The sequence below is a fragment of the Rhinolophus sinicus genome, linkage group LG06 (assembly GCF_036562045.2).
Source record: "Rhinolophus sinicus isolate RSC01 linkage group LG06, ASM3656204v1, whole genome shotgun sequence".
Classification (NCBI taxonomy): Eukaryota; Metazoa; Chordata; class Mammalia; order Chiroptera; family Rhinolophidae; genus Rhinolophus; species Rhinolophus sinicus.
The window spans coordinates 62035645-62063554 of record NC_133756.1 but is presented as its reverse complement, the minus strand read 5'-3'; the positions used below and the strand labels follow the sequence as shown (position 1 = coordinate 62063554).

Sequence of the window (27910 nt, the reverse complement as noted above, 5' to 3'; positions counted from 1 at the left end):
TAATGTGTCACAAAATTGGACACATTTTCCTACATGGATTGACATGGTACACATACCCAGAATACATAAAGAACTCCTAAAAATCAATAAGCAAAAGGAAAACAACTGAGAAGAAAAATGACTTGAAAAACTTACAAAGGTTCACAAAAAATGAAATCACGCAGAAGCCAAATATGAGAGACCTCATTCATATACAATTCTGGTAAGATATGAACAATAATCAGGAAAAGTTGTGTTCTCTTCTCAAATATGAAATACGTGTGCATAATTTTCAATTCAGCAATTCCTCTCCTAGGTATATATACTGTAGAAAAATATACTATTTGCCTTGCATTTCCTAATAGCTGAAAACAACTCAAACATTCATCAACAGTATTAAAAAAACTGGTATATTCATAAATCAATTTACAGCAATGAAAATGAACAAACTGTATGTAATAACCTGGATGAACCTTACAAATAAAGGTAGTCAAAGAAGCAAGAATCAAAAGACTGAATAAAGACTCCACTTATACCTGGTAATCAATCTATGGTGAATGTTAAAACAAACCAAAAAAAATGTATTACAGTAAAAGACACATTACCCTAAATCCCCCTCAAAATACTCCCCGTCGCTTCGAACACATTTACCCATCATTCTTGCCACTTTATGAAACAGTTCTGGAAGTCCTCTTAAGTGAGTGTGTTTAGTTGCACTGCTGTGAGTGCCTTGATGTCCTCGATGTTCAAAACGTTTACCTTTCGGGGCGCCGGATGGCTCAGTTAGTTAGAGCGCAAGCTCTGAGCAACAGGGTTGCCAGCTTGATTCCCACATGGGCCAGTAAGCTGTGTCCTCCACAATTAGATTGAAGACAATGAGCTGCAGCTGAGCTGCCAGAGAGGAGGCCAGATGGCTCAGTTGGTTAGAGCATAAGCTCTTCAACAACAAGGTTGCTGGTTCAATTCCCACATGGGATGGAGGGCGGTGCCCCCTGCAACTAAAGACTGAAAACAGCGACTGGACTTGGAGCTGGGCTGCGCCCTTCACAACTAGATTGAAGGACGACAACTTGGAACTGATGGGACCTAGAGAAACACACTGTCCCCCAATATCTCACAACACCCCCAAAAAAATTTTTTTTAATGAAAAAAACACACAAAAACAAACCAAACCAAACAAATAAAACATTTACCTTTCATGGTCATTTTGACTTTGGGGAAGAGCCAGAAGTTGTACGGTGCCAGATTTGGTCAATAAGGTGAGTGGGGACACACCATAATGTTTTTATTTGACAAAAATTGCCATATACCAGAAATGTGTGACATGCGGCATTGTCATGGAGTATGATTTACGGCATACTTTAAAACACACCTTCTCTCAACCGTAGCTCACACCAGACTGACTACACTGAACAAGTTGATACTTGTCACATACTGTTACAAGGGAGCCATGTACTGGTTCCCATATTGAAGATCCCTGCCTTTCCACTGGGTGGCACTAGGCAGCAGCAGTCACCGTATTTTGTGATCACAATGAAAAAGGCTCCATGTCACACATCATTTCTGGTACGGCAATTTTTGTCCAATACAAACATTATGGTGCATCCTCCACCTTATTCAACGGATCTGGCACCATGCGACTTCTGGCTCTTCCCCAGTCAAATGACCATGAAAGGTAAACGTTTTCAATCAATTCAGGCCATCAAGGTGGACACAACAGTCCAACTAAAGAAACTCAGGAAAGAAGACTTCCAGCACTGCTTCAGAAAGTGGCAAGAACTATGTGATAAGTGTGTTGGAAGCGAGCGAGAGTATGTTGAAGGGGATTAATGGCAATGCATCTTTTACTGTAACACATTTTTTAAAATTTAAATATTCACTGTATTTTTATCACACCTTGTATGATTAAAAATCAAGCAAAATTTGATTTTCTAAAGATGCATGTATCACTACATTTTCAGTAACACCCAAGAAAAGTGATTACCATAAAAATAAGGAAAGAAAGAAATGTGACTAAAAAGGGATACAGGAGGGGCTCCTGGGTGGTGGTTAAATAAGCACTTGCTTCAACACTGTACTTTTCATTTGTTTCATGCTCTTCTATATGAGATTATAACTCACAATTAGAAATATTTAAACAGTAAAATTTTGAGGAAATATGTCATTATAGCAATGTGACTGACCATGTTAAAAAACACACACAGAAACATTTGTTTAAATATGCAGGTCAGATGAAAAGGCTAGTATCATCAAATAGAAGAAAAGTGTCATGATAAAACGCGGCTGGACTGTCCCAGCACGAGAACTAGAACTGGGGTGTAAATTCCACAGGTAAATCCAAGCACAGAAAGGAACAGAAAACACGACGGTTGAAATCTAGGCTAGAGTACCCCTCAAGTCAGGTGGGAAAAATGGGATGAAATAAATCCAGGACCTAAACCAGAGTTAAGAAATAACTACATTTTAATGAAATGCTTTAATACCTTAAAAATGCTTAAAATTGTGTCAAACTTGGGATTGTGGTTTACAGGTAAGACTAAACACATAGCTCTCTTTTCTGCCAAGTACAAGACAATAAAAAAAAGGACATGAATGGTTTCAAAATTCAAAGAAAAAGATTGTATTTAAGACATACAGAACCTGAGTATGGCTACAAACCACATCACTACTACACACTCACTGGAATTAGGAGCTGCTCCGGAGCCAAATGCAGACTGACCAGGCTGTTGTCCAAACACGGGAGGGTGGCTACTGCTAGACACTGTCCCAAAAGTAGGTGGTGCGGGCTGAGAACCAGCAGAAAACAATGCTCCAGAAGATGATAGAGATCCAAAGCCTGGGGGATTTGGCTGGCTGGCACCTTGACTTTGTCCAAATGTTGGAGTCTGGTTCACACCAAATGATGGACTAGCAGATGGTGCTGAAGGTCCAGTGCCAAATACAAAGGAGGATCCTAGAGAACAAAAGAAACACTTAAATCACCATGACAGCTAAAGGGAGATAATCCTCAAGAAATCTCCATAAATTCAAAAGCAAATTATAAGCTTCTTTTCAGACACTTACCTTGTGGAACAAATGCCCCAAGCTTTGAATGATGATTCTAAGAATTGTAGGACTACAACTGTCTCTACCACTGTTAAGTAAAACTACATAGAATCCATAGAAAAAAAAAAACTTTCTATTAACAAGACTCCTGACTTTCGCAGTCAAAATTTTTCAGTGAAGGCAATATATCTAAGAAAATAGCTGACCTCTTACAGAAATTTAACACGTAGCAGGAATCAGCTAATGCTGTAATCATGACTATACTGCATAATGAGATCAAATGTCTAATAAAATAAACCCCAGTGTCTTGTTCCTTAGACTTACATCTCAGAAAGAACTCTTGGAAAAATGAAAGGTAACATTTTTGCTGAGGTTAGAAAAACTGCTTCCAACAGTTAATTATATTAAACTTGAACAAAAATGTACATTGTACCACATGGCAAATAACTCCAACATCGTGGGTATGGATGACTTAAGGGCATCCATGCTGCTTTGTGATAACTTGCTGCATTATTTCCTAGAGTTGATATAATTAAAGGCAATCCAAACACAACATGCATGAGTTTGTTTTTTCTTTTGTAAAAGTACCTGCTGCGCTAGATGTGGTTGTAGCTCCAAAGTTGAAACCAGACGTTGGTGTATTATTACTACTGGCTCCAGGACCAAAGACAAATGGGGTAACAGTAGTAGTACCCGTGCTGGATGTGGTTGCTGGTTTGCTCTCTTCAGAGAACAGCAAAGACTGAGACGTACTGGATCCGGCAGAGTTACCAAAGGCCGAGCTGCTCACAGTGCTGGCCTGTCCGTACACAGTGGGAGCGACAGCTGCCCTGGAGGAGGACGTGGAACTGCCAAATAGGCTGCCAGTAGCTGAAGTGGCTGGTGGACCTGAATTAGTGGAACTGTTGTTCAAGAAACTAAAAACGGGCTTTGCAGAACCTTGATCTGGATGACAGAAATTAAGAAACAACAAAAATCTTTAAGAAGAAGTAATCAGAGAAAGCATTTTTTCTTACCCTACAATTGAAGAATTCATTAGAAAACAGAATTGTTTTTCATACAGATTCATCAAATGGTCATCTGTTCTATTCAATGTGGGTGTAATCACACACATCCATCTCTTCATTTATTGTTTAAGGATTCTCTGTTCTACAAAGGAAAACCTTCAGCTTTCAGATTAATAAAAATAAACATATGCCTTAAGTGCAAACCTAACTGGATACTGTGTTTGGATAACAAGTTCACATAGTGGGAGATAGTTGCACTTTAGTCAACCTGATTTTGCAATTTCTGCTGGCAGACTCATGAGTTCAACTGGTCCAAATGAGAGCCAATTTTCTCTGCAGCATTCAGTGACAGCTGCATCCTCTGCTCTCTAATTAGTAACTCTACCTTCAGGACATACTAAATTTCTAAATATATGTGCATGTATTTCCTCTACAGTTATTGTTACTGAACTATTTTAATTATTGTAGCGTTATAGTATGGTTTGCTACTTACTAACGCAAATCGGTCTGTGTGCCTGCCCTTTCCCCAAGATTTCCTGTACATTTTCCCTTCCATATGAATTTTAGAAGTAGCTCTGCTTGCCAAGCTTCATAAAAATCCTAAAAACTGAAATTATATTGGGGGAGGGCCTGGGAGGCAGAAGAATGTTCTCACTCAGGAACAAGTGTTAAATATGTCTTTTATGTTAGCATGTAACAGGCGCTATCGTTATTACAAAATAGCAATGAAAAATGATAGAAAATACAAATGGGAATTGTTGCCTAACTCTACTGCCGATTTGCAGGAAAGCTACTGATTGTTATATGATGATCCTGTATCCATCCGCCTACTTGAAGACTTTTTAAAAAGCTCTTCCATAATGTCTGAGTTCCAGTATGGTCACATTATGGTGTGGGTCACAATGACATGACTGACAGAAAACGGAGCACGCTGGCTCACTCGCAAGTCACTATATGGGAGGTGAAGAGCATCTGTTACAATGGAAACAGCATAGAGAGACCGTGGTTAAATTTATCAAGTTACTACCTCACTTTTATTCCTTTCCAAATTATACAGTTTTCATTTTCTTTCAAGTAAAGTTCAATAGATTAAAAACTACTCATACCTATTTGCTGAATTCATACTATTCTTTCTTCAGGTGTATTCATTTCTTTGTGTTTATACATTGTTATTTACCAGTGATCATGGGTGTTCAACTTTTGATTCTTCGCCTGTCTGAAAACATCTGTATTTTGCCCTTATGATGGATGAAATTTGGCTAGTGATAGAATTCTAGCTTCAAAGCCATTTTCATTTTGAGGACACTGCTCTACTGTTTTGAGCATTTGATGTTGCAAACTAAAAGTCGGGATGTAATCTAATCACTGTTCATGTGTGGCCAACAGCTCTTCTCTCTCTGAAAGCGTTCCGATTTTGGCTTTGGTGCCCTAAAATTTCAGTAATCTTTAGCAATGACTGCACTACTTCTATGTTTAAGACCAATGTCTTTCTGTACCTCTAGAAAATTTTCTGCTGTCACTTCTGTGACATTTCCTCCATAGTGCTCTCATCTTCTAAACACTCTTAGCCCAATGGAACTTGTGGATCTAGCTTAGATCAACCTCTCTGTACTTTTGCAGTGTGTTCTGCAAACTTCCTGTTCACTAATCTGATCATCAGCTATGGTTTTTCTGCTACTTGGTCCACAGACTGCTTTTGTTTCAGCAACCAGGTTTTTAACTTTGAAATGTGCTATTTCATTTTTTCTTCTGGATTTCAGTTTTCAAAACCACCTCTAGTTCTCAGGGATTAATTATATTTGTTGTCTAAGTTCCTTAAATGTCTGATGACTACTGTTTATCTCTATTTGTGAATGAAGACCTGTACATAAAGATTCATTAGTTAGCAAATATTTCATGAAGACTCCTATTTTCCCGAATGATATATGCCAATTCTAATAATAAAACCCTGAACAAAAGGGACTAGGACACAGACAAATGCCCAATATTATGGACTGTCCATTAGCGCTGTATTTCTCAAAATGAGATCTGGAGATAACTTCCTCAAAATCATGGGGATTTGGAGCAGTTAAAACTGACAATAATTCCAGATAATCCCAGGCTCCTCCTAGAAAGTTCTGTTACTGGTCTCTCGCAATTATGTTCAGTGTAAACCAATCCTAGATTTGCTGCATTTGTCAAGATAGCAAAGATGCCTTGTAAAAAAAATGTTTAATACTTACCAGCTGTAGTAGTGGTTTGAGCTCCAAAAGCGAAAATGGCCTGTGTTGGTTGTTCAGATTCCTTTTCAGATGGTTTTGCCGCATTGAAACTAAAGGTCGACTTTGAAGAACTCTCATCTTTGGTTTGCTCTGAATTCCCAAAGGAAAACACTGGTTGACTCTTTGGTTCTTCATTGTCAGCCTTCTTCCCAAACACTACAGAAGTAGAAGTGACAGGCTCTGGCTGTTTCTCTTCTGTCCTTCCCAAAACAAAGAATGAAGCCGATGGTACAGGGGCAGGGTCCACATTGCCAAAAGGGAACCGTCCTTTGGCAGTAGGCATTTCTTCCTTTTTTGCTTCTGACGTCTTACATGGGAAAGGAGCCACTGAGGCACCCTTGGTTTCTGTGGTTCCAAAGTTGAAGCTGCCCTTGTCCTCAGAGGTCACTGCAGAGCAGGTAGCAGCAGGGGTGGGGTTAATAACTCCCGTACCAAAGCTAAAGCCTACAGATGAAGCTTTGGGTCCTTCCTCCTTCTTTTCTTGCTGTCCAAGATTAGACACCCCAAACTGAAATGGAGCTAAAGGAGATGGATGGCTTAAAGCAGAAGAAAGTCCAAACTTAAAATTATTATCATTCTTACTGTCCTTTTTAACTTCTTCAGGTTTAGAATCAGATGAAACTCCAAATTTAAAATCTCCTGTTGGTTTAGAAAACTTAAAGCCTTCACTCACGGGGTTTAAAGACCCAGAATCTGATGACACGTCTATTTTCAAGCCTCCCTGACTTCCAAATTGAACATTTCCAAAACTTGTTAAAGTCTGCGAGGGCGCAGATGAGGATGACGAAATACCAAATTTGAATGATGGGGCTGTTGGGTTTGAAGATGAGGAACTTGTGCCAAAACCTTCAAAAATATGAAAGACAATGAATTAATGTTATCCCCTCAAACAAAATGTTAAACCTTACAAATCAAAGGGGCAGAGGAATAACTCTGAAAAGGCCTACTTTGAGGAATATTAGCAATGGTAGGAAACAAACTAAATTGCCCAATACTCAGCATGAGAACTATACCAATCCTCACAATTGTACAAACATACCACTGTTCATCTGTGAGACTGGGAGAGGTCACACAAGTGTGATAAACTTGTTGGACGATGAGACTAGGCATCACAGACACTTTATACATAACAGGTGGGTGTGTAAAATTAGCACAAAATGCCAGAAGGCATTTTGTCAATATATATAAAAAATTACAAACATATATACCCTCTGAGCAATTCTACCACTGAATCTTTTCTTTTCGGGATAAACTGGGACGGTCCGGTGGCTCAGGTGGTTGGAGTACTGCGCTCCTAACAATGAGGTCGCTGGTTCGATTCCCACATGGGCCACTGAGCTGCGCTCTCTACAGCTGAGACTGTGAACAATGGCTCTCCCTGGAGCTGGGCTCCGATTAGTAGCCGGAGGTTGGCGTGAGCTGCCAGTGGGCTACTGTGTGCTGCCATAAGCGGCCAGTAGCCGGCGAGAACGGCCATGAGCTGCTGTGAGCAGCCAACCAACAATGGGCAACTGACTGCGGGGGGGGGGGGGGGAGGTAAACTGGGAGACATGGAAAATGCCATATACCATCCAGGTAGCCATAAGTGAAGACTGAAGAATATGTGTCCACGGTAATCCATGATAAAACCAAGGGATAGAAAGGCAACAATATACACAACCTTCACTCACAAGGTAGAGGGAAATAACAATATACAGAGTAAGAGCATATTTGCTTATGATGTCCACAGAGAAACTTTGAAACAGTTGTGAGAAAATCACCACAGCTATGGCTGTTGTTTGATAGGGGAGGAAGGAGGGAAAATGAGCCAATGGGGACAAGAGGTAGACTTTTCACTATGAATCTTCTCATAATTTGATTTTTATGTCTTGTGAATGTGTTATTTACCCAAGCATTTTAAAAAAAATCTATTTTAGTGTCAAAGAACCAAAGAAGTACAGGAGTGGAAGGAATGCTTAAAAAGATAAAGAACACTATACTGATAAGACAAAAGTCTTGGTTTCATGCTTTTCTATAGCTCATTGAATAGAAATAAAGCACTTGACTGAGTGCCTCAAAACAGAAATTATTAAAGGGTCCACGATATTCATCCTGAGCTCTGCTAACCTGTGTATAAATAAAGACAAATGACAGACAAGCTTTCCAAGCCCTCATCTTCAGAAATCCCTCTTTAATGATTACACACCCTACTTTCTTACCCTAAGAAAATTAATTGAAAACCTGCATCAGATTTTCAGGAACTAATGACAATCCACCTGGACTCTAAAATACCTCAGGTGATATTACACAGAAAGGTACAAATACAGGTGCCAAAGACACCTCTGCCACAAAGGGACACATTTAAAGGTATGGCAATTACTGTGCTACAGGTACAGAATATGGGAACGGGACCATGAGGTAACAGCTACAGAAAGAATTACAATGGACCAAAAAGCAGTGATCTTCCGAAAGACTTTCAAAATTTTGACTGTGGAGTGTGTCTCATATGAAATATGAAGTAATTCATACAGGAATAAGAACACGTGAATATTCTGGCCTCCAGATACTTTAGAATGAATTACTTTGAGAGGTTCTTCCTATATGTTTATATAATAAAATAATAAGAAAATTATTATTCTGGGACATACTCTGGGAAATGAAAGCCCAAGTCTAGATTACTTATAATAAAGTTCTAGGGGTATAAATTTCAGTCCCATAAAAGAAAGGAAATCCATCTAGATGCCAAAGGATTGTTAAAAGTTAAAATTAAAAACCTAAAACTCTCTCAGACTCAGTAACAGAAGACACAATAGTTCTTTACCTAGCTGCAGAAAAGATACCTCACTGCTGACCACCAAATAAGGCAATTTCACACCATTTCAGAGGTAAGTATGAACTAAAAGACGAGGACATTGCCCCATTTTACATAACATTTCAATAGAGAATGAATAATTTTAAAACTGAAGCTTTTTGCAAACATGTCACTTTAAAATGGCAATACCAGAAGGCTTTTTACGAACTCCTCACCTTTAAACTCAGAATTTGTGCCTGGCTTTTCACTTTTACAGGTTACACATTCAATTGCATTTGCTTTATTCTGCACTAGGCAAACTTCACAGGACCAGCCTCCCTCGGGTTTCTTGAACTTATCCAATCCTAGGCAGCTTCCCGAGGAGAGAAACGCAGGGACAGTGCTGTTGATTGAAGAACGTACTGAATGGCCTAAAAAACAGTGGGGAAACACAGGAAAATTCTAATTTACTTTATGTCAATATCTTACTGACACCACTAAGTCTAAATGTTCAATTTTTATTAGTGTTTTTGATTAGGATAGAGACAATGCCAGAATATAAACATTACATTGTGAAAAACACCATAGCCATCTTAGAGTTCTTTGAATCTTATGAATCAGCAGCGCACACTCACCTTGCTTCGTGATAAGCACCGTTTTTACCCCAAGTTGGAATAATAGCCACAAATTAGGAAAAAAAATCATATTCACGAATCAGAGTCTAAAAGACAATTTTCTTAAAACATTTTTGTCAAATTTCTTCAAACAGTATAGCATTACAAAACATTAAGATATAAATTGTAGGCACTATCGTTAACACAGAAACTACATAGCCACAGGCCATATTAAGGTCAAGATTTCAAAGAACAGGCCTCTTTGCCTTTGAAACCATCAATTTTGAATTGAAGTGTTCAATTGTCTAGTTTGCAGTTCAATTTGACACCACCTACTGTGTTCGTGGCATTTCTGTTATAAGCTAGCCATTTAACAGACATTTATTAAGCACCAAAACGTACTTAGGCTCTAGGGACTTAAAGATGAATAGTGTCGCTTAACTTTTAAAGGTGTTCATGGCCTAAAAAGGGGAAAGTGAAACAAATGCACAGTAGCACCATCACCCACATGGAAATAAATAAATGATCTAACACAAGAGTACAAGGAAGAAAGAAATGACGAAAGGCAGGAAGAGGATCCACAAAGGTCAGATTTAAATCTTTAAGCAGAACTAGCAAGTAAGTGCGGAAAGGTGGCAGTACAGGAAGAATGGCTCAACAAAGCACATGTATGAAGAAATAGTGTTAAGAGTGGAGCCTTTTGTTCTGGAACCTTCCACTTCTCTAAACAGTCTCCAGTTTATGTCACTTCTCCCAGTGACCTGAGCTCTCTGTTTTATTGATATATTCTCTTCCACCTGGCCAATAAAATTGCTTCTCGAGGTTCCATCTTCAATTCACTACCCATCTCACAAGCTCTCATCCACTCGGATGGTTTTAATCACCAAAAAAACAGTTTCCTGACTTGTACCTGCAATCCACACTTCTGAGCTTCATCCTCATGGTCTGCCCACCATCCACCTGATTCGCTCGCCTAGATGGCTCGTCTTCCCTGACATATTTCTCGAACCTTCTTCATTCTGTTTCCTGACTAGCCATCTGCTGATATTCTAATTCAAACTCCCCTTATTTCTTGAATAAGAGCCTTCTCATTGAGACTTCTGGTCTTGGTCCCTTAAATCCATCCTTCCAAGAAGCAACCACTGCCATGATTTTCCTGTGTGGTTTTTCTTTTAAAAAATGAACTGCTCCGAAGTTTTATTGCTGCCATTTCCTGAAGTTTGCAGACCTCAGTTTTAAGCTGTCTTCTCATTTCACTCTGTTCACTCACTTTCTTTCCCTTTTATTCCAGTGACGTATGTGAAAACTGTTGGATAAAACTCCCAAGTTCGTACATTTAGCCAAGAAAGTCCATTATCAGTATATCCAAAGGCCTCACATGTATCTGAAAGTCAATGTCAGCAGCTTGAATCAACATGTCTTCCACTGCACCTTATTCTACATCCTCACCCTTATGTGATTTCCTTCGAGCACATCACCATTATCGTTGCCTGTATCATCCACACAACTTCCTAAACTGTGCCCTGGTCTCCAAATTTTGTCACCTCCAAATGTGGCCTTCATAAAGCTATCAAGTGATTTATTAAAATACAAGACTGACCATATCTCTCCTCTACTTAAAAAGATGGCTCATCTTTCACAGGATGAGTTCAAAGTTCATTAATACATGTATGAGCTTCCTTTGCTTGTATCTCACAATTCACTGCTTGACTTAAAGTTTTATTCTTCCTTCAACTCACAATTAATTTCAATTCCCTGCATGCATCAGGGTTTCCTTATTATGTTTTATTTTTTAGGGGAAGAGGGTTTCAGGTGGGAAGAAAAAGATAATTCAGAATGAAGATTCTGAAATCTCATTGTAATGGAGATGTCCTGTAGGAATTAGAAATATGCCTCAGCCCTTGTATTTAGATAGGGGTCTAGGTTAATAACGCAAAGAGCTTGTCATTGTAGAGATTAAACTATACATATAAGTCCCGGGATGCTTTCATTTACTATCCATGTCACCATATATTTGTAACAAATAATTATATAACAGTACTACAAAAACAGCACAGTCATTTCCTGATGTGAATCTTTAGTAACTCTAAAATTTGAACAGAGCAACAGGAAAAAAATCAAACCTAACTCCATTTTTCTCGCTACCTAAGTTCACCTCTTTACAGTGATGATTCAGTAACTGACTGTCAAGGCAGGCTCTTTGGCAGATAGCATACAGATACAGGTATCACCATTACTATGCAGCCACAGCCTTTATGTAAAGCAATTTGTCTACCTCTTCATGAAAACCTTCCCTCCAGCCATCCTCAGTTGTACTTAGAGAAAAACAGACAATGTACTAGTTTATTCTGTATAATAGTTTCAGAAAGATTGTCCCGTTCTAAGACTTTCAGCACCTATAGTATCAACTTTGAAAATGATCATGAACAGTAACAAGTTTCCAATAAAAATGCATACAAAGATGAGAGTAAAGCATATACTAGGCTGATTAACACACGGCCTGTCCTAAATTAGCATACACATCTTGCGCCAAGCAAATCATTTTAACCTCAAGAAAGCTTAGAAAACTTAAGATACATGATGTAATGCTCATTCCAAAACATATAAAATATTCACGTTGTTCTTAGTGGTTTGACAGAGAATAAAGTAAAATGTTCTACTGACATAAGCAAAATCCTTCCAAACAGCCATAAACTTACCTGGTTTCTCCGACATACAGGACACACACTTTTTGTCTTCTGCATTATTATACACACAGCATACTGGACACTCCCAAGATCCCACGGGCCTTTTGAATTTATCTCCAAATCCTAAGGCACCAGTGGTCACAGTGCAGCCTGAAGATGAAGAGGCCACGGTTACAGCACTTTCTGAAGCCACTGGCAATGTAAGGACTCGCTTAAAACCAGTTCCAGGTTTTGGTGTTTCACAAGCTACACATTTTATCGCTTCCGGTTTATTTTGCACTAAACAGGTATCACACTCCCAAGTTCCTACTGCTGGTTTAAATTTCTCTCCAAAACCTGTCCCAGATGCACAAAGAGTTGGTCTGCCACTTTTACTTGGTGTTCCAATTCCAGTCTGTTTAGCAGTATCGCTTGGTGGCAATTTTGTTGCTTGACAGGCGACGCACTTGTTGTCTGTAACTTTGTTCAGGAGTAGACAAGTATCACACTGCCATGACGATCCAGCTTTTAAACTTTCCTCACACCCAATTCCACTAGAAGAAAAGCTACTTATTGCTGGTCTTGTGTACACTACTGGGCCTGTGGTGGTAGGCTGAGCCGCGAGAGAATCTGTCTTCAGTGTTGTGAAACCTACCGTGGGGGAAAAGAGGAGTGAAAAGAGTAAGGTAGGAAAGCTTTGCAATCAAAACATTAATGAAATGTGATTACTGGGAGAAAACATATCAACCTTATTGATGAGTTACTACAATCCAAGGTGGACTACTTAAGAGGCGATTTTCACCTGAGCACTATTTATTCACCACAATTAGTGACACTTAGACGTAGTTAAAATCTATGACATAAGTTAAAATAAGTAGTTAAAGACATAAGTAGTTAAAAGACATAAGTTAAACTTAAAAATAACGTTAAAGTTTATTAATAAAGTTATTAATAAAGTTAAAAATAAAGTAGTTAAAAGACATAAGTTAAAGACATAAGTAGTTAAAATCTATGACATAAAATCTTTATTTATAAGATACCACTTTTTCTTCTAGAAGTTGTACTCATTGTAATTCAACCAATATCTATGTTTAGGCTTTAATTTTTAGTAATTTAATGACCTATGCTATTATATATTTTTGCTACACTATGTTTTACCTTCCTGATGTCTGATCTACATACAGTGTATTTATAGGTTTTCCTCTCTCATCTGTCTCTCCTTTCAAGTGTGCCCTTGTCTATACCAAACGACTTTAACGTCTATCTTTGAGTTTCATCCAGTTATAATCCACTATTGTGGTATCCTCTACTTTCAGTCAAAACCAGCTGAGTTGTATACTCACAGCCACTGTACAGATGACCCTCCAAAATACAACAGAGTGAGAAGAATGATTTTAAATTGTACTAAACTCTATAGAGCTTTAAAATAGAAACAGTTTAGTGACAAACATGATAACAAATTCCAATAAACATGTCACAACCCAACTGGTAAATCATAGAAATAGGAGGTGTGACACAAAAATACAGTGAATATTTCAATTAAAAAAAATTATTACAGTAAAACACACTCTGCCATTAATCCACTTCAAAATACTCCCCCTTGCTTCAAACACACTTATCCCATCATTTCTACAACTTTCTGAAGCTGTTCAGAAAGTCCTCTTTAGTGTCTTTATCTTCTATCATGACAAGGCTCCACGTCACACATCGCTTCTGGTAGAGAAATAAAAATATTATGGTATTTCTTCATGTACCTTATTCACCGATGTGAAACTGTACGACTTCTGGCTCTTTCCCGAAGTCAACATTATCATGAAAGGAAAACATTTTCAATCATTTCAGGACATCGAGGCAGCCACGGCGGCATAACTAAAGAAACTCACGATAGAGGACTTCCAGAATGGCTTTCAGAAAGTGGCAAGAACTATGGGATTAAGTGTGTTCAAAGGGAGCAGGAGTATTTTGAGGTAGATTAATGGCAATTTTCTTTTACTGGAATACATTTCTTTTTAATTTAAAAATTCGCTGTATTTTTTAATCACACTTCGCACAAAAATTATTAAGACCTAGTCAATCCTAATGGAGCACAAGCTCACGCTACTCAAATACATTCCTACACACCGTGACAAAACAGTGATTCTAACAAAATTGCCTCAAATGACTCTACAAGTATAATCTCAGAGCCTTTCACATTGTTACACATTTTGTAACCACCGAAGGTGTATTTAGACAAGGTATTCATGTAGAACCATGTAACAGGAGGAAATAACAGGAATAACAGGAGGAAAAAAGTTTATGTCCCACCGAAACCGCTACCATTGAATTGATTCACTGAAATTACATTTTATTTGTGGGAATGACCTTTCAATCCTTTACTTTGGACCAATTAACTTTTATTTTACTCATACCAACAAACTCAGAGATCTGTTTCTCCAGCCTTTAGCATCAAAGGAAAACAAAATCGGAGGGGAAGAAGATATAGAAAGTTGTTAGAGATGCTTTTTTTTTTTTTTTTGGTAATTGTTTATTGGAGTCAAACTAATGACATATGCAGGGGAGCAGGAGCTCAAAGGCTCCTTTTAAGAGAGTTTTTAGTGCTACCAAGAAATAATTCAATCTAGAGCTATATTTAGCACAATGGCAAAACAATTCCACACACCTCAGTTACTCCCAGTGGTCAACAATGTACTATTTTGTTAACGTGTAATTTGAGTACCTAAGGTTAGCAAAATGTTAACAATAACCATCTCAAGGTATAACAAATTTCTATTCTTTCCACTTTTTCAGATTTTCCTAATTTTTAATATTTACAACTCAACCAAATTTTTAACATTTAAAAAAGATAAAATGGGAGAATGGGCATTATGAATGCAAAGTATAACTTATTTGAAGGTAAACTGTATGAATTTGACGGCCTACCTACCACTTGGTTCATTCTGGTATGGTCATTCAGGAGTTCTACAGTATCTGCATAATTTCATCTAAATTACTGAGACTCCTACAGGCAGTATACTCATCTATAAAATGAGAGAGCTAGACCAAAAAAGTCTAATTCTTCTAAATCACATTGTAAAAACCAACTTTACTTTGAAATTCCTGTTCTATTATACATGAACACATCTACTGGGTCTAAATTCTTTCTGAGCTACTAGATTATCTTATAAACACTGGCACAGTTTTATATTATATATCACAATGGAACTTGTGACCAACCTCTTTCATTTCTGGACTGAAAGTTTATTCCTATTTGATGACTTCTAGTCATTACCTTCAAATTGTTCCCTACTAGCCTTTACATCTTGTTTCATGTAAGTACTGTCCCTATTATATGTTTTGGAATTAGCCAATTTTTGTTAGCCTTGATATATACATATAGGTGCATGTGCAAGCGCACACACAAACACACACACACACCACAAACAGAATAATCAGAGTAGAACAAGGCAGTTCATGTCTTTCTCATGAGAAATACACATCTAAGCATATCATCAGGTTATTTACTTTTATTCTATATTAGGTTGTCTCTATTAACAGGTAATTCATTTTCTCATTCTATACTTGCTTCAGATTCTCCTTCTATACTTACCTCTCAGAGATTTCATTATAGTACAAAGTCCTTGATTTCTAAAGAAAAAGTTTCTAAGATATTTCCCCCAAAAGAATTACATCTGACTACATCTACATTCAGAAGTCAATCACCTATCAAATTAGCCATAATTGTTCAAAAGCCTAATGTACACCACAAATGACATTAAAATAAGATCATGAGTTCATAATTAAGATTTCAAACTATCTCAAAGGTAGCCATTATCTTACCAGGGTTTTTCAAAACATCTAGGACACTTCCTTCTTTCAAGATTATAGCAGGTCTCAAAGGGCTCTCACAATCTTCATCTAACTGTTTCTTACAGCTTGAACTCTTCACTGCAGGGGTATCTTGAGCTGTAATTTTTTTCAATTAAAAAAATATATTATGCCAAGAATAAAAATCACTGTACTCCAGTTAAATGAATTAAGAAGATCTTGGAAAAACTCACTGTAATTCAAAGATAGTAAACAAATTTAAAAGTGCAGGGTTAACCTGCCAATTCAAGGAAGTAAAAATACTATTTCCCACACTGTACATCTGTCCTCCAAAAAGGCAAAAAATAGAAACTATAATTATTACACAAATAATTGTATTGGTAATTAAGAAAATCAAGCTGAAACACTGAAGACGGTAAAGCAACCACATAAAACTGATGATACATTTCTTGAAATATATAATCAGTAACAGAAATTTACAGAATTGATCAAAAAACCTTAAAAAGAGTCAAATGATCGAGTCATTTCATTTCTAGTAATTCACCCTGTGACTGAAAATATCTTTTAGTTATATTGATAGCCTAAATGATAAATACTCAATAAGGGGATGGTTATATAAATTACAGAATGCTGACATGATGGAATGCTGTGCAGTACAAAAGTCCTTCTTAAAAGCATGGTTAAGGTGGGTCAAAGATGGCGATTTAGGCAAATAAACGTTATGCCTACTAAATCCCACAATCACACCAAAATTAGAAATACAGAACCATCAACTTCAACATCATCTGAAGACTAGCTGAACAGAAATCCTGTAACTAAGGATATAAAAAGGCCACATTGAGGCTGGTACAAGGAGCGGATACAAGAAATGGGCTGACCCCAAACCCACAGACAATGGTTGAACACTGGAAGAGAAACCTCACTGGACAAGGTCCCCCAGAAAGAGGTCGGTGTCCCAAGCCCACAATAGACTCCCCAGCTGAGGAGTCTTGTGTTGGGAAGAAGAGTTCCCACAATATCTGAAAGTGAAAATCAGCCAGGATTCTTTCTGTCCATCCCAATGAAACGGTAGCAGCTGGAAACCCAGAAGCCCTCTTAAAGGGCTGGCACACAGACTCACTTACTCGGTCTCCGGTGAAGAGACAGCAACTCAAGAGGCGCCAGAGACATACAGGGATGTGGAACAAGGGCTGGAGGGATATCAGCTATATTTTTGAGTGGAGCCTCCCTCACATATAGCCTCCACAAGGACACCATCTTTTCTATGTTGAACCCTTGGCAAAGGACCAAATCTCAGACCACACTGATCTGGTAGAATCCAGCCCCGCCCAGCTACTGCTGTATCACCAAAGGTACTCTCATACCGGGGACACCAACCTGGCCCACACAACACACCTAAGGAGGCTGTCTCAAACGCTGAGCCTTAGGGGCAGCTGGCAGCGGGCAATATGCTTAGGGGACCCTGAGCCTTTTGCTGAGATGCTCCAGGCCCAATACTGGGGCAGCCGACCTTGGCTCACAGCGAGACCATGGCCACATGCCACCAGGTCAGTACAAGTAGGAGCCAATCATATATAGCTTTGTGGCTCTCACCAGGTAACTGCGGGCGGTAACAGGCAAGGCTGAAATTGGCCAACACACGAGGCAATGCCAAGAGACACCACAACAACATACCCTGGGGCCAGCCTCAGACACACCAGAGCACTACCTCGTTAGCCCAACAAGCGGCACACTCTAAAGGGGGGGGGTCCCAAGAGACACAGAGCCCACAGCAACGAATACCCCTTTCAGGGGTCAACTACCACACAGCAGTGGTCATAGCCAATTCTCACAGTCAGCCAACCTGGGAGTCGATCCCACCTACTGAACCACCAAAACAATCCAGGCTAACCTACAACAGGAGAAGATACTCAAGGGAAACCCCTGGAACACACACACACACACACACACACACACACAGGTGATCCGGGAGCTAGTGCCATGGACACACAAGACACACTACATAGGCCATCAGAAAAGACTGAGAGACATAACACATCTACCTAATACACAGCATCAAACAGAGACACAGAGATGCAGCCAGAATGAGGAAGCAAAGAAACATGTCACAAATAAAACAAAAGGAGAAACTTCCAGAAATAGAACTAAATAATATGAAAGAAACCAGAGCAGAGTTTAAAACACTGGTTATAATAATGCTTAAGGGGCTGGCCCAGTGGCTCAGGTGGTTGGAGCTCCGTACTCCAAATTAGGGAACACTGTCGGTTCAATTCCCGCATGGGCCGGTGGGCTCTCAACCACAAGGCTGTTGGTTCAACTCCTCAACTCCCACAAGGGATGGTGGGCTCTGACCCTGCAACTAAGATTGAACACGGCACCTTGAGCTGACCTGCCGTTGAGCTCCCAGATGGCTCAGTTGGTTGGAGTGTGTCCTCTCAACCACAAGGTTGCCGGTTCGACTCTCACAATGGGTGGTGGGCTGCGCCCCCTGCAACAAACAATGGCAACTGGACCTGGAGCTGAACTGCACCCTCTACAACTACGATTGAAAGGACAACTTGACTTGGAAAAAAATCCTGGAAGCACACACTGTTCCCCAGTAAAGTCCTGTTCCCCTTCCCCAATAAAATCTTTTAAAAAAAGGGAATGCTTAAGGAACATAGTGAGAAATTTAACACAAAGATAGTAAGCATAAAGATGGCTATATAAACCATAAAGAAGAACCACTCAGAAATAAAAAACACAGTAAGTGAAGTGAAAAATACACTACTAGGATTCAACACCAGATCAGATGAAGCCGAGGACTGAATCAACAATTTTGAACACAAGGTAGCACAAAACAGCCAATCAGAACAACAACAAAAAGACAGTTTAAGAGACCTGTAGGGTAACACCAAGCATAACAACATTCTCATCATAGGAGTACCAGGAAAAAAAGAGGGAAGAATGGATTGAGAATCTATTTGAAAAAACAATAATGACTAAAACCTTCCCTAAATTGATGAAGGAAATAGACATACAAGCCCAGAAAGCATAGTCCCAAAAAAGATTAACCCAAACAGGCCAACACCAAGACAGATCATAATTAAAAAGGCAAAGGTTAAAGATAAAGAAAGAAATAAAAAGCAGCAAGTGAAAGACAACTAGTTCCTTACAAGGGAGCTCCCACAGGCTGTCAGTTGATTTCTCAACACAAGCTTTGCAGACCAGGAGAGAGTGCAAGGAAATATTCAAAGTAACGATTTTCCAGACAGAAAATCAACAAGGAGACAGAGACTCTCAATGACACCCTAGACCAGTTGGATTTAATTGTTATTTTTAGAGTATTTCAACTCAAAGCAGCAGAATGTACATTCTTTTCAGGTACACATGGAATACTTTCCAAGATAGTCCACAATAGACCATGAAACAATTCTCAGTAAATTTAAGAACACAGAACTCATATCAAGCGTCTTCACTGACCACAATGGTATCCAACTAGACCTCAATTACAAGGAAAAACGAAAAACACACAAACACGTGGAGGCTAAATAACATGCTACTAAACAGTGAATGGGTCAACAATGACATCAAGGAATAAATCAAAAGATACCTTGAGACAAACAAAAACGAAAACTCAACCATACAGCAAAAGCAGTACTAAGAGGAAAATTCATAGCAATGTAGGACTGTGTGAAGAAACAAGAAAAATCACGAAGAAACAGTCTCACCTTACACCTGAAGAAACTAGAAAAGGAACAGCAAATAAAACCCAAAGCGAGAAGGAGGAGGAAATAATAAAGATGAGAGTGGAAATATTAATAAATTGTTGCCACGCAGCAGCCTACCCGTCTGTCTCCTTGTATTTGCCCCCAAAGAAAGGAGAGTCTGTGAGACGGATCCTTTCAGGGACATTGCTTCACCTTTGTGTTTGCACCTTATGTCTCCCTGTTTGGTCCTAAAAAGATGGCTGGTCAGCCAATGACGAGTAAGATTCCCCACAGGGGGGACAACTCAAGCCAGGTGCAGTCAAGTGGGGACCAACAGGAGAACCCACGGTGTTTGTAGAGGTGGGCACAGCCCCCCACCATCCCCAGGCTAAGGAGAGCCTCTGCCTCTGTGGCTGCATTCCTTCCCACAACCTGCAAGGGAAGTGATTCAATGATGTGCTCTCCATTTATTCATATGCATATAGGTTTTGTCCCTTGGGGAAATACAAACATCCTGAGACTTATGGTTCTGTTGCCTGCAGGCAAGGGTGATTGGCTTGAATCAGTTTCCTATTATGATGTGTGGGATTCACAGATCTTGAGATTGACAAGCTTTATATCCTTTGCTTCCCCACCTAAAAAAATAAAAGCTAATTCTTAGGCCCAATTCGGGGCATCCAGTCCTTGAGACTGGGGGTCCCTTGACCCTGCTTTAATCTATTATTGACTACTGTCTTTTCTTAACCCTGCGCCGCCCTCCTCGCTCCCCACAACTCTCGTCGTGTGGGACGTGACAATAAATGAAATAGTCTAAGAAAAATGACAAAAGATCAATGAAACAAGAGCTGTTTTATTGAAAACATAAACAAAATTAACAAACCCTTAACCAGATTCATAAAAAAAAAAGAGAGAGAGTACCCAAATATAAAATCACAAATGAAAGAGGAGAAGTAACGAGACACCATTAAAATACAAAAAGAATTTCAGAAAATACTACGAGCAGCTATATGCCAACAAAGTGGACAATCTGGAAGAAATGGATAAATGCCTACCAGCATACAATCTTCCAAGGCTGAATCAAGAATTAAAAAATCTGAACAGACTGATTACTACCAACAAAATCAAATGAGTAATCAACAAGCTCCCAACAAACAAAATTCCTGGACCAAATATCTTCACAGGTGAATTTCACCAAACATACAAAAAAGAATTAAAACCTATTCTCCTCAAACTACTCCAAAAACTTCAAGAGGATAGAAGGCTCCCCAGGACATTTTAAGATGTCACCATTAACACGATACCAAAACCAGACAAATGCATGACCAAAAAGAAAAAAAAGAAAGAAAGAAAGAAAGAAGAAACAAAAGCAAAACCCACTATAGGTCAATATCCCAAATGAACATAGATGCCAAAATCCTCAACAAAAATTAGCAAACCGAACTGAGAAATACGTTAAAATCGATGATACACCACAATCAAGTGGAATTCATTCCTGGTATGCAAGATTGGTTCAATATCTGCAAATCAACTAACGTTACACGGCACATAAACAAAACGAAAAATAAGAAATCATGTGGTCATATCAATAGGTGCAGAAAAAGCATCTTACAAAATTGAGCATCCATTTACGATAAAAACTTTCAGCAGAGGTGGACTAGAGGGAACTTATCTCAACATAAGAAAGGCCATAGATGGCTAACCCACAGTTCATATCATACTCATTGGGGAAAAGTTAAAAGCATTCTCCTTAAGATCAGGAACAAAACAAGGACTCCCACTTTCACCACTTTTATACAACATAGTACTGGAAGTCCTAGCCAGAGCAGGCAGACAAGAAAAACAAATAAAAGGCATCTAAACAGGAAAGGATGAAGTAAAACTGTCATAATTTGCAGATGACATACCATAGAGAACCCCAAAGATTCCACCAAAAAACTATTAGAACTGATTAATGAATTTAGTAAAGTACCAGGATACAAAATTAACATTCAGAAATTGGTTGCATTTTTATACACGAATTACAAACTATTAAGGAGAAAGTTAGGGGGAAAAAAATCCCATTGGAGTTCCAGTCAAGATAAATGCTGTCCTTACCTTCTCTCACATCAAAATTACAACTAAACTACGAAACAACAAAGCAAACATCATTTAGAATTGCCTAAACTCTTGTTGACCCGAAGTGCTACAACTAAGGACATGCAGAAGAAGCCACCTTGAGACTGGTAGAAGGTGCAGACACGGGGAACAGGCTGGTCCCACACCTGCATGACATCATTAAAAATCGGGAGTGATACCTTAGTTGCGGAGATCCCTCCTGGAGGAGTGAGGGTTCCCAGCTCCTGCCCAGCCCAGGGTTCCAGTGCCAAGGAAAGAAGTCCGCATAATTTCTGGTTGTGAAAACCAGCAGAGATTGTGATTGAGTGAGACGGAGGACAGCTGCACTCCAAGGTACTCTTCTTAAAAGGACTGCACATGGACTTACTCACCAACAAAATCACTGACTCTGAGCTTCAGTGCTGAGGCAGCAGCTGGAGGGATGGCAGGGACATATGGTGGGGAACTCAGTTTTCTGGTCTCGGGACAGGGATTGCAGGGGCAGCTTTCTCTCAGATGAAGATGGTGAAGGTCATTTTTTCTTTGTTGAGACCTTGCCTTTCCCAGCCTGCATTCGCATACTGCAGCCATCTCTGAGTTTCCAGCAAGCTGACTAATGCTGTTCCTTCACCATGCCCTTCTGATTTTGAGACCCCGCCCAATTTTTGAGCACACCCAAACCACTTCCACTGGCTTTTTTGTACAAACCACCTGCCTTGGCTCATGCTGTAGACTTTCCTAGGGTCTCTCAAAGGTTCATGGAATGCAGACAAGCAGCATCTGGCTTCAGCATGTCCCATACCTCTGGCTGAGCAGCCCTAAGCATGGCACTAGCGGCAGTCTGCCTTGGTTCATGGTCTGGCAACTCGAGTTACATCCAAGCACAGCATGGGTGGTGGCCATCTGCAGATTGCTTTGTGGATCCTGCTGGGTGGCCCTGGGTGGAGCATGGATTGCAACTGAGCTAAACTCGACTTGCAGTCGATTCCCCTCCCAGGTGGCCCTGGGGCTGGTGTGCCCAAAGGCCAGCCTCAAAACAAGTATCACCTGGCCTCCTCTAAGGATAACACACACAAGGGGTGGACTGCACAGGCCCCAGAGTCCTGCTGAGGCACATCATGCTCTGTAGGGTCAGTCCCTGCACAACAACTCTCCCACAGTAGTCAGGGCCAGTCCTCACAACCAATCAGCCTGAGGGTCAGTCCCTCCCACTGATGTGCAAACCGCAACCAAAGCTCAACTGCAAGAGGAGGGAACACACAACTCACCCATGAGACACACCTAAAATGCGTGGTTCATGTGACCAGAAAGACTGCACCACTGAGCCCCACAGCACAATGACTACATAAGGCCACTCTACACAGACCGGGAGACATAGAAGCCCTACCTAATAAATAGAAACAAACACGGGGAGGCAGCCAAAATGGGGAGACAAAGAAACATGTCCCAAATAAAACAGAAGAAAGCTCCAGAATAACATGGTAATAGCTTAGTGCGAGGTAGCTGCTAGTCAGGGGCATAACTTCAAAAATTATGTATAGTCACAGGATGTAAAGTACAGCATACGGAATATAGTCAATGTTATTGTCATAGCTATGTATGATATCAGATGATGGTAGACTAGTTGGGGACATCACTTTTTGAGGAGTGTAAATGTCTACTCATTATGGTGTTTTATACACCAGAAAATAATAATAAAAAAAGAACCACAGTTATGGGTAAAAGCAGGTTAAAAAGTATAATTTTGAATGTTTATATATAAAGAGTAATGATAGCTGCTAATGATGAGTGATTTTTAATAGTGCTTTTGCTTATTAGATTTTATATTTTACAAACTTTCCAAAATTAACATATACTTTTACTTGAAAGAAGAAATCTATATTTTGAGTACAATAATGACTTGATGCTCATATTTTGAAAGGGGAAGTTTCTGTTTACAGATTAAAAATATGTGGCATTATTTCAAAATAACCTCATAGGAGTGCCCCTATATGTGAAAAGGAAAGAAGGAAGAAAGGGAGGGAAAGGAGGAGGGACAAGACTGGTCATAAATGGTAAATGTTGAGGCTGAGTAAAGAGTATTGGGGATTCAGTCTATCATGACACTTCTCAGAATGTTTGAAATTGTCTATAATAAAATATAAATAACCTGGTTTTTCTTCCCAAGTGATGCCAATTAAAAAGTAGTTTCAAAAAAATCCTGCCTACCCCTCCACCTCACACCATGAACAAAAGTTAGCTGAAAATGGATAACTGATCTAAATATAAGGGCTAAAGAGTAACACTCTTAAAAGAAAACTTAGGAGGCATATCTTCACGATGATGGATTTTGAATATGGATTCTTAGATACGACACCAAACAGAAAAGGAAAAAAAATTGAACTTCACTAAAATTAAAAACCTTTGTGAATGTAAGGCAATTATCAAGAAAGAATGAAGTATCAAGAAAGTACGAAGACATTATCAAGACAATCCACTGCATTGGAGAAATTACTTACAAGTCATATGTCTGACAAGGATATAGTACCCACACTATCAAAAATGCTTGCATCTCATCAGCAAAGAGACAAACTAATTTAAAAAGGGGCAAAAAACTTGAACACACATTTCTCCCAAGAAGATACATAAAGGGCCAACAAGCACATGGAAAACAGGCTCATCACCACTGATCACTAGGGGAATGAGAATCAAAACCACAATGAAGCATCACTTCACAACCACTAGGAGAGTTATAATCCAAAAAAAATAAATAAATAATGTGGTGAGAAGGTGAAAAAATTAGAACCTGCATATGTTCATAGGGGAATGTAAATAAGCCAGCTGCTGAGAAAACCAGTTTTGTGGTGCCTCAGAGAGTTACATATACAACTACCATCTGACTTTAACTGCATCCCTAGATATACACCCAAAGTACTGGGACCAGTATTCAAACAAACATGTACATGCATATTCACAGCAGCGCTGTCCACAACAGCCCAAAGGTGGAAATAGCCCAAATGTCCATCAATGGATGCACAGAGGAGTTTTAGTATATCCATACAATGGAGTATCGTTTAGCCATAATCGGAATGAAGGACTGATACATAATACAAAGTGGGTGAGCCAGAAGCAAAAAATGACACTGTATACCTCCAAAACAGGCAAATGCACAGAAACAAAACACAGATGGGTGGTTGACAGGATTTGTGGGGAAGGGGAAATGGAAAGCAACTGTTGAATGGATAAAAGTTTCCCCTGGGAAAAGGTTATATGTAAAAAGGTTATAAAAAGGTTTGGATTTAGAGAGGTAGTAGTTGCACAAAATTGAGAACATACTTAACCACACTGAATTGGTCCTTTGAAGTGATTAATTGTATCTTATGTCCATTTCACCTCAATAACAAAAATATTCAAAACACCGAACTTACCTCTTATAACAATGTGAAAGGAAAACACATACTTTTATCACTTTATCATATTCTATCTTCCTTTATAATAAGAATTAAATTGCTTTTTGTAATTTAAGGTAAATTTTAAGGATTTCCTGAAGTGTACTCAAAATGATGGAAGAAGATAATGGAAAATTTAGCTGCTGTCACAAAGTAGTCAATCATGGCTTCCACATTTTCAATCAGCTTCTTAATGACAGAAGTGGTAACAATCAGGGGTTGACATGAGAATATACAATTATCACCATTGTATATATGCCACTCCTAATAAACTCCCTACAAATCTGGGAATTTCTCCAGATGCATTGAAACATAAAACTTGTTTGACAAATTGTTATTCATTAGGTATCATTAGTAAAGCGTTAATAGAAATTGGGGGGTGGCCGGTTGGCTCAATTGGTTAGAGCGTAGTGCTCATAACACCAATGTCGCCAGTTTGATTTCTACATGGACCAGGGAACTGCACCCTCCACAAATAGACTGAAAACAACGACTTGACTTGGATCTGATGGGTCCTGGAAAAACAGACTGTTCCCCAATAGTCCCTAATAGTAAAAAAAAAAAAAAAAAACTGGAAAGGATTTCTAAGGCCTTTTCTCAGAACGAGGCATGAAATAACTGAATACATTCAATCCTCTTGAATTTACAGTAACCCTAAAGAAAAAATCTTTAAGAATTATACCTGAAACGTACTTGTTACTTTCTCTTACACAGGGCAGTTGCATTCCATGAAAAAATAGGATTGCAAACACACCAGTAAAATTCTCACTTTGTGCCACTCTCGGAATCTATGCTATCTTCCACATCATCCAAAGACAAACACCCCACAATTCAACACATAGTCAAATAAAAACTTCTGGGTGAGGCAAAACAACTTACCTGATGTGAAATACAAAGCCTTTAATACCCACTCCCTCACACAACAACACATTGCTGTCACTCCAACTACCTCACACACCATGAAAAATCACTTCATGTTTTCCTACTATATTCAGGTTAACATCCAATTCTTTAGCATAGCATTCAAGAATTTTCAGAATTTAAAGTTACCTTTCAACCTCATGACACACTATTTGCAATTTTCAAACTATGTCATGCTTTTTCTCTTTTCTTTACTGTTGCATTTGCTGTTTATTTTGTGGGAAAAACGCTCAAAAATTCATTACCTGTGTAACTCACCACAGGTGGTTTGTCATTTCCTAAACACCAAACACTTGAAAGAAAACCACTATTACTTTAAAAACTCCTATTATTTCATTATTGGATTATTCATTTATTTCCCTCAACTATGCTCATTTCTTGAGTCCAAAATTCTGAACAGAGGCCTACTTGTAGAGGCCAACATAACTCTGACACCAAAAAACGGTTGTGAACCAAGCAGTAAACCTAGAGATGGAATACCTGCAATTATCAGGTAGACAACCCTTGAGTTTCCTATAATCAGATTTTATTTATAATAAACTGTTACTTTATTTTGACTAGTCAAAGACAATGGATGAATCTGCTGATGTCACTATCCCCCGCACAACCAAACTGTAACACTGACATTTAGGGAGTTAAGAATCTCTGAGGATAATTACTAAAAAGCACTGTCAAAAAGTTGACATTAGCTCCTGTTTGCTTTTCTGAGCTAATTTCATACAAGTAAAGGCATTTGTGGGTATTGCCCAAGGTGAAAAGAACTTGAAATGCTAGTCTAATATATGCAACTATTTTTATGCAAAAGATTATGAGAAATTTTTACTCACCTGAACTATTTGTAATTGGTTCTGAAATAATACTAGAGCCAGAAAATTCTGCTGTTTTTGTAACAGGCAAACTAAATGTAAATCCAATCTGTAAAGAAAAAAAGTGATTCTTTAAGTGTCAAATTAGTGTTAAATAAATCTCTAATATAGAGCTGTTCATTCCAAGTCAAAAAATTACATTTAATTTCATTTATTCTATAAAATTCAGTTTTTCATATTTTACAGTCTCTAAAATTGGGATGCCTCTTATAAAGAATTGCATGTCATAGTTTAACAGCAGTGTTTTTAATTTCTTAGGCATCCACTTCCAAAGTAGTAGACAGAATAAAATAATGTGTTGCTAATGCTCAATTCTGGATTTCGAAATGTCATTTTCTAATAAAAAATATGAGAGATTTTGGACAACAGACAGGTTTCAGGCAGGCAGCGTAGAAACTACAAAATGATCTGTAACATTTAGTGGTGACAGAAAATAAGAACACAGTGAAACACAAAGGATAACATGTCAAACTGATAAACATGCCAAATAACGGTGTGGCAAACTGAACACTAAACTAATTATTTTTACTGGAAATATTTATTTTTTAATTATAAATAAATAAAAAATACATAGTTTATAAAAACCCTAAACTTTTCTAGGTTACAGGCAGTTCAAAAAACATGGTAACTAAATGCATTATGATTGAGTTGATTAGGTCCTTATCTTAATTGGATTGAGGACCAAGAGAAATAAAACAGCAATTAAAGCATAGTATGGCTGCTAAGGAAATACGGAGTATAATTATATCATGTTAAATTTTATGGG

General features: G+C 38.7%; 1 protein-coding gene across 1 annotated transcript in view; it reads right to left on the bottom strand.

The window, feature by feature from the left end:
• The window catches only part of LOC109453333 (nuclear pore complex protein Nup153), a 75416-nt gene that overhangs the window by 4985 nt on the left and 42521 nt on the right, over positions 1–27910 (bottom strand). Inside the window, exons 14-20 of the mRNA XM_074335192.1 lie at positions 27106–27193; positions 16159–16284; positions 12376–12993; positions 9299–9493; positions 6254–7138; positions 3613–3969; positions 2660–2932 (exon numbers count right to left, since the gene is read on the bottom strand). Of these exons, the coding sequence (XP_074191293.1) occupies positions 2660–2932; positions 3613–3969; positions 6254–7138; positions 9299–9493; positions 12376–12993; positions 16159–16284; positions 27106–27193 (2542 nt within the window). The remainder of the gene's footprint in view (positions 1–2659; positions 2933–3612; positions 3970–6253; positions 7139–9298; positions 9494–12375; positions 12994–16158; positions 16285–27105; positions 27194–27910) is intronic.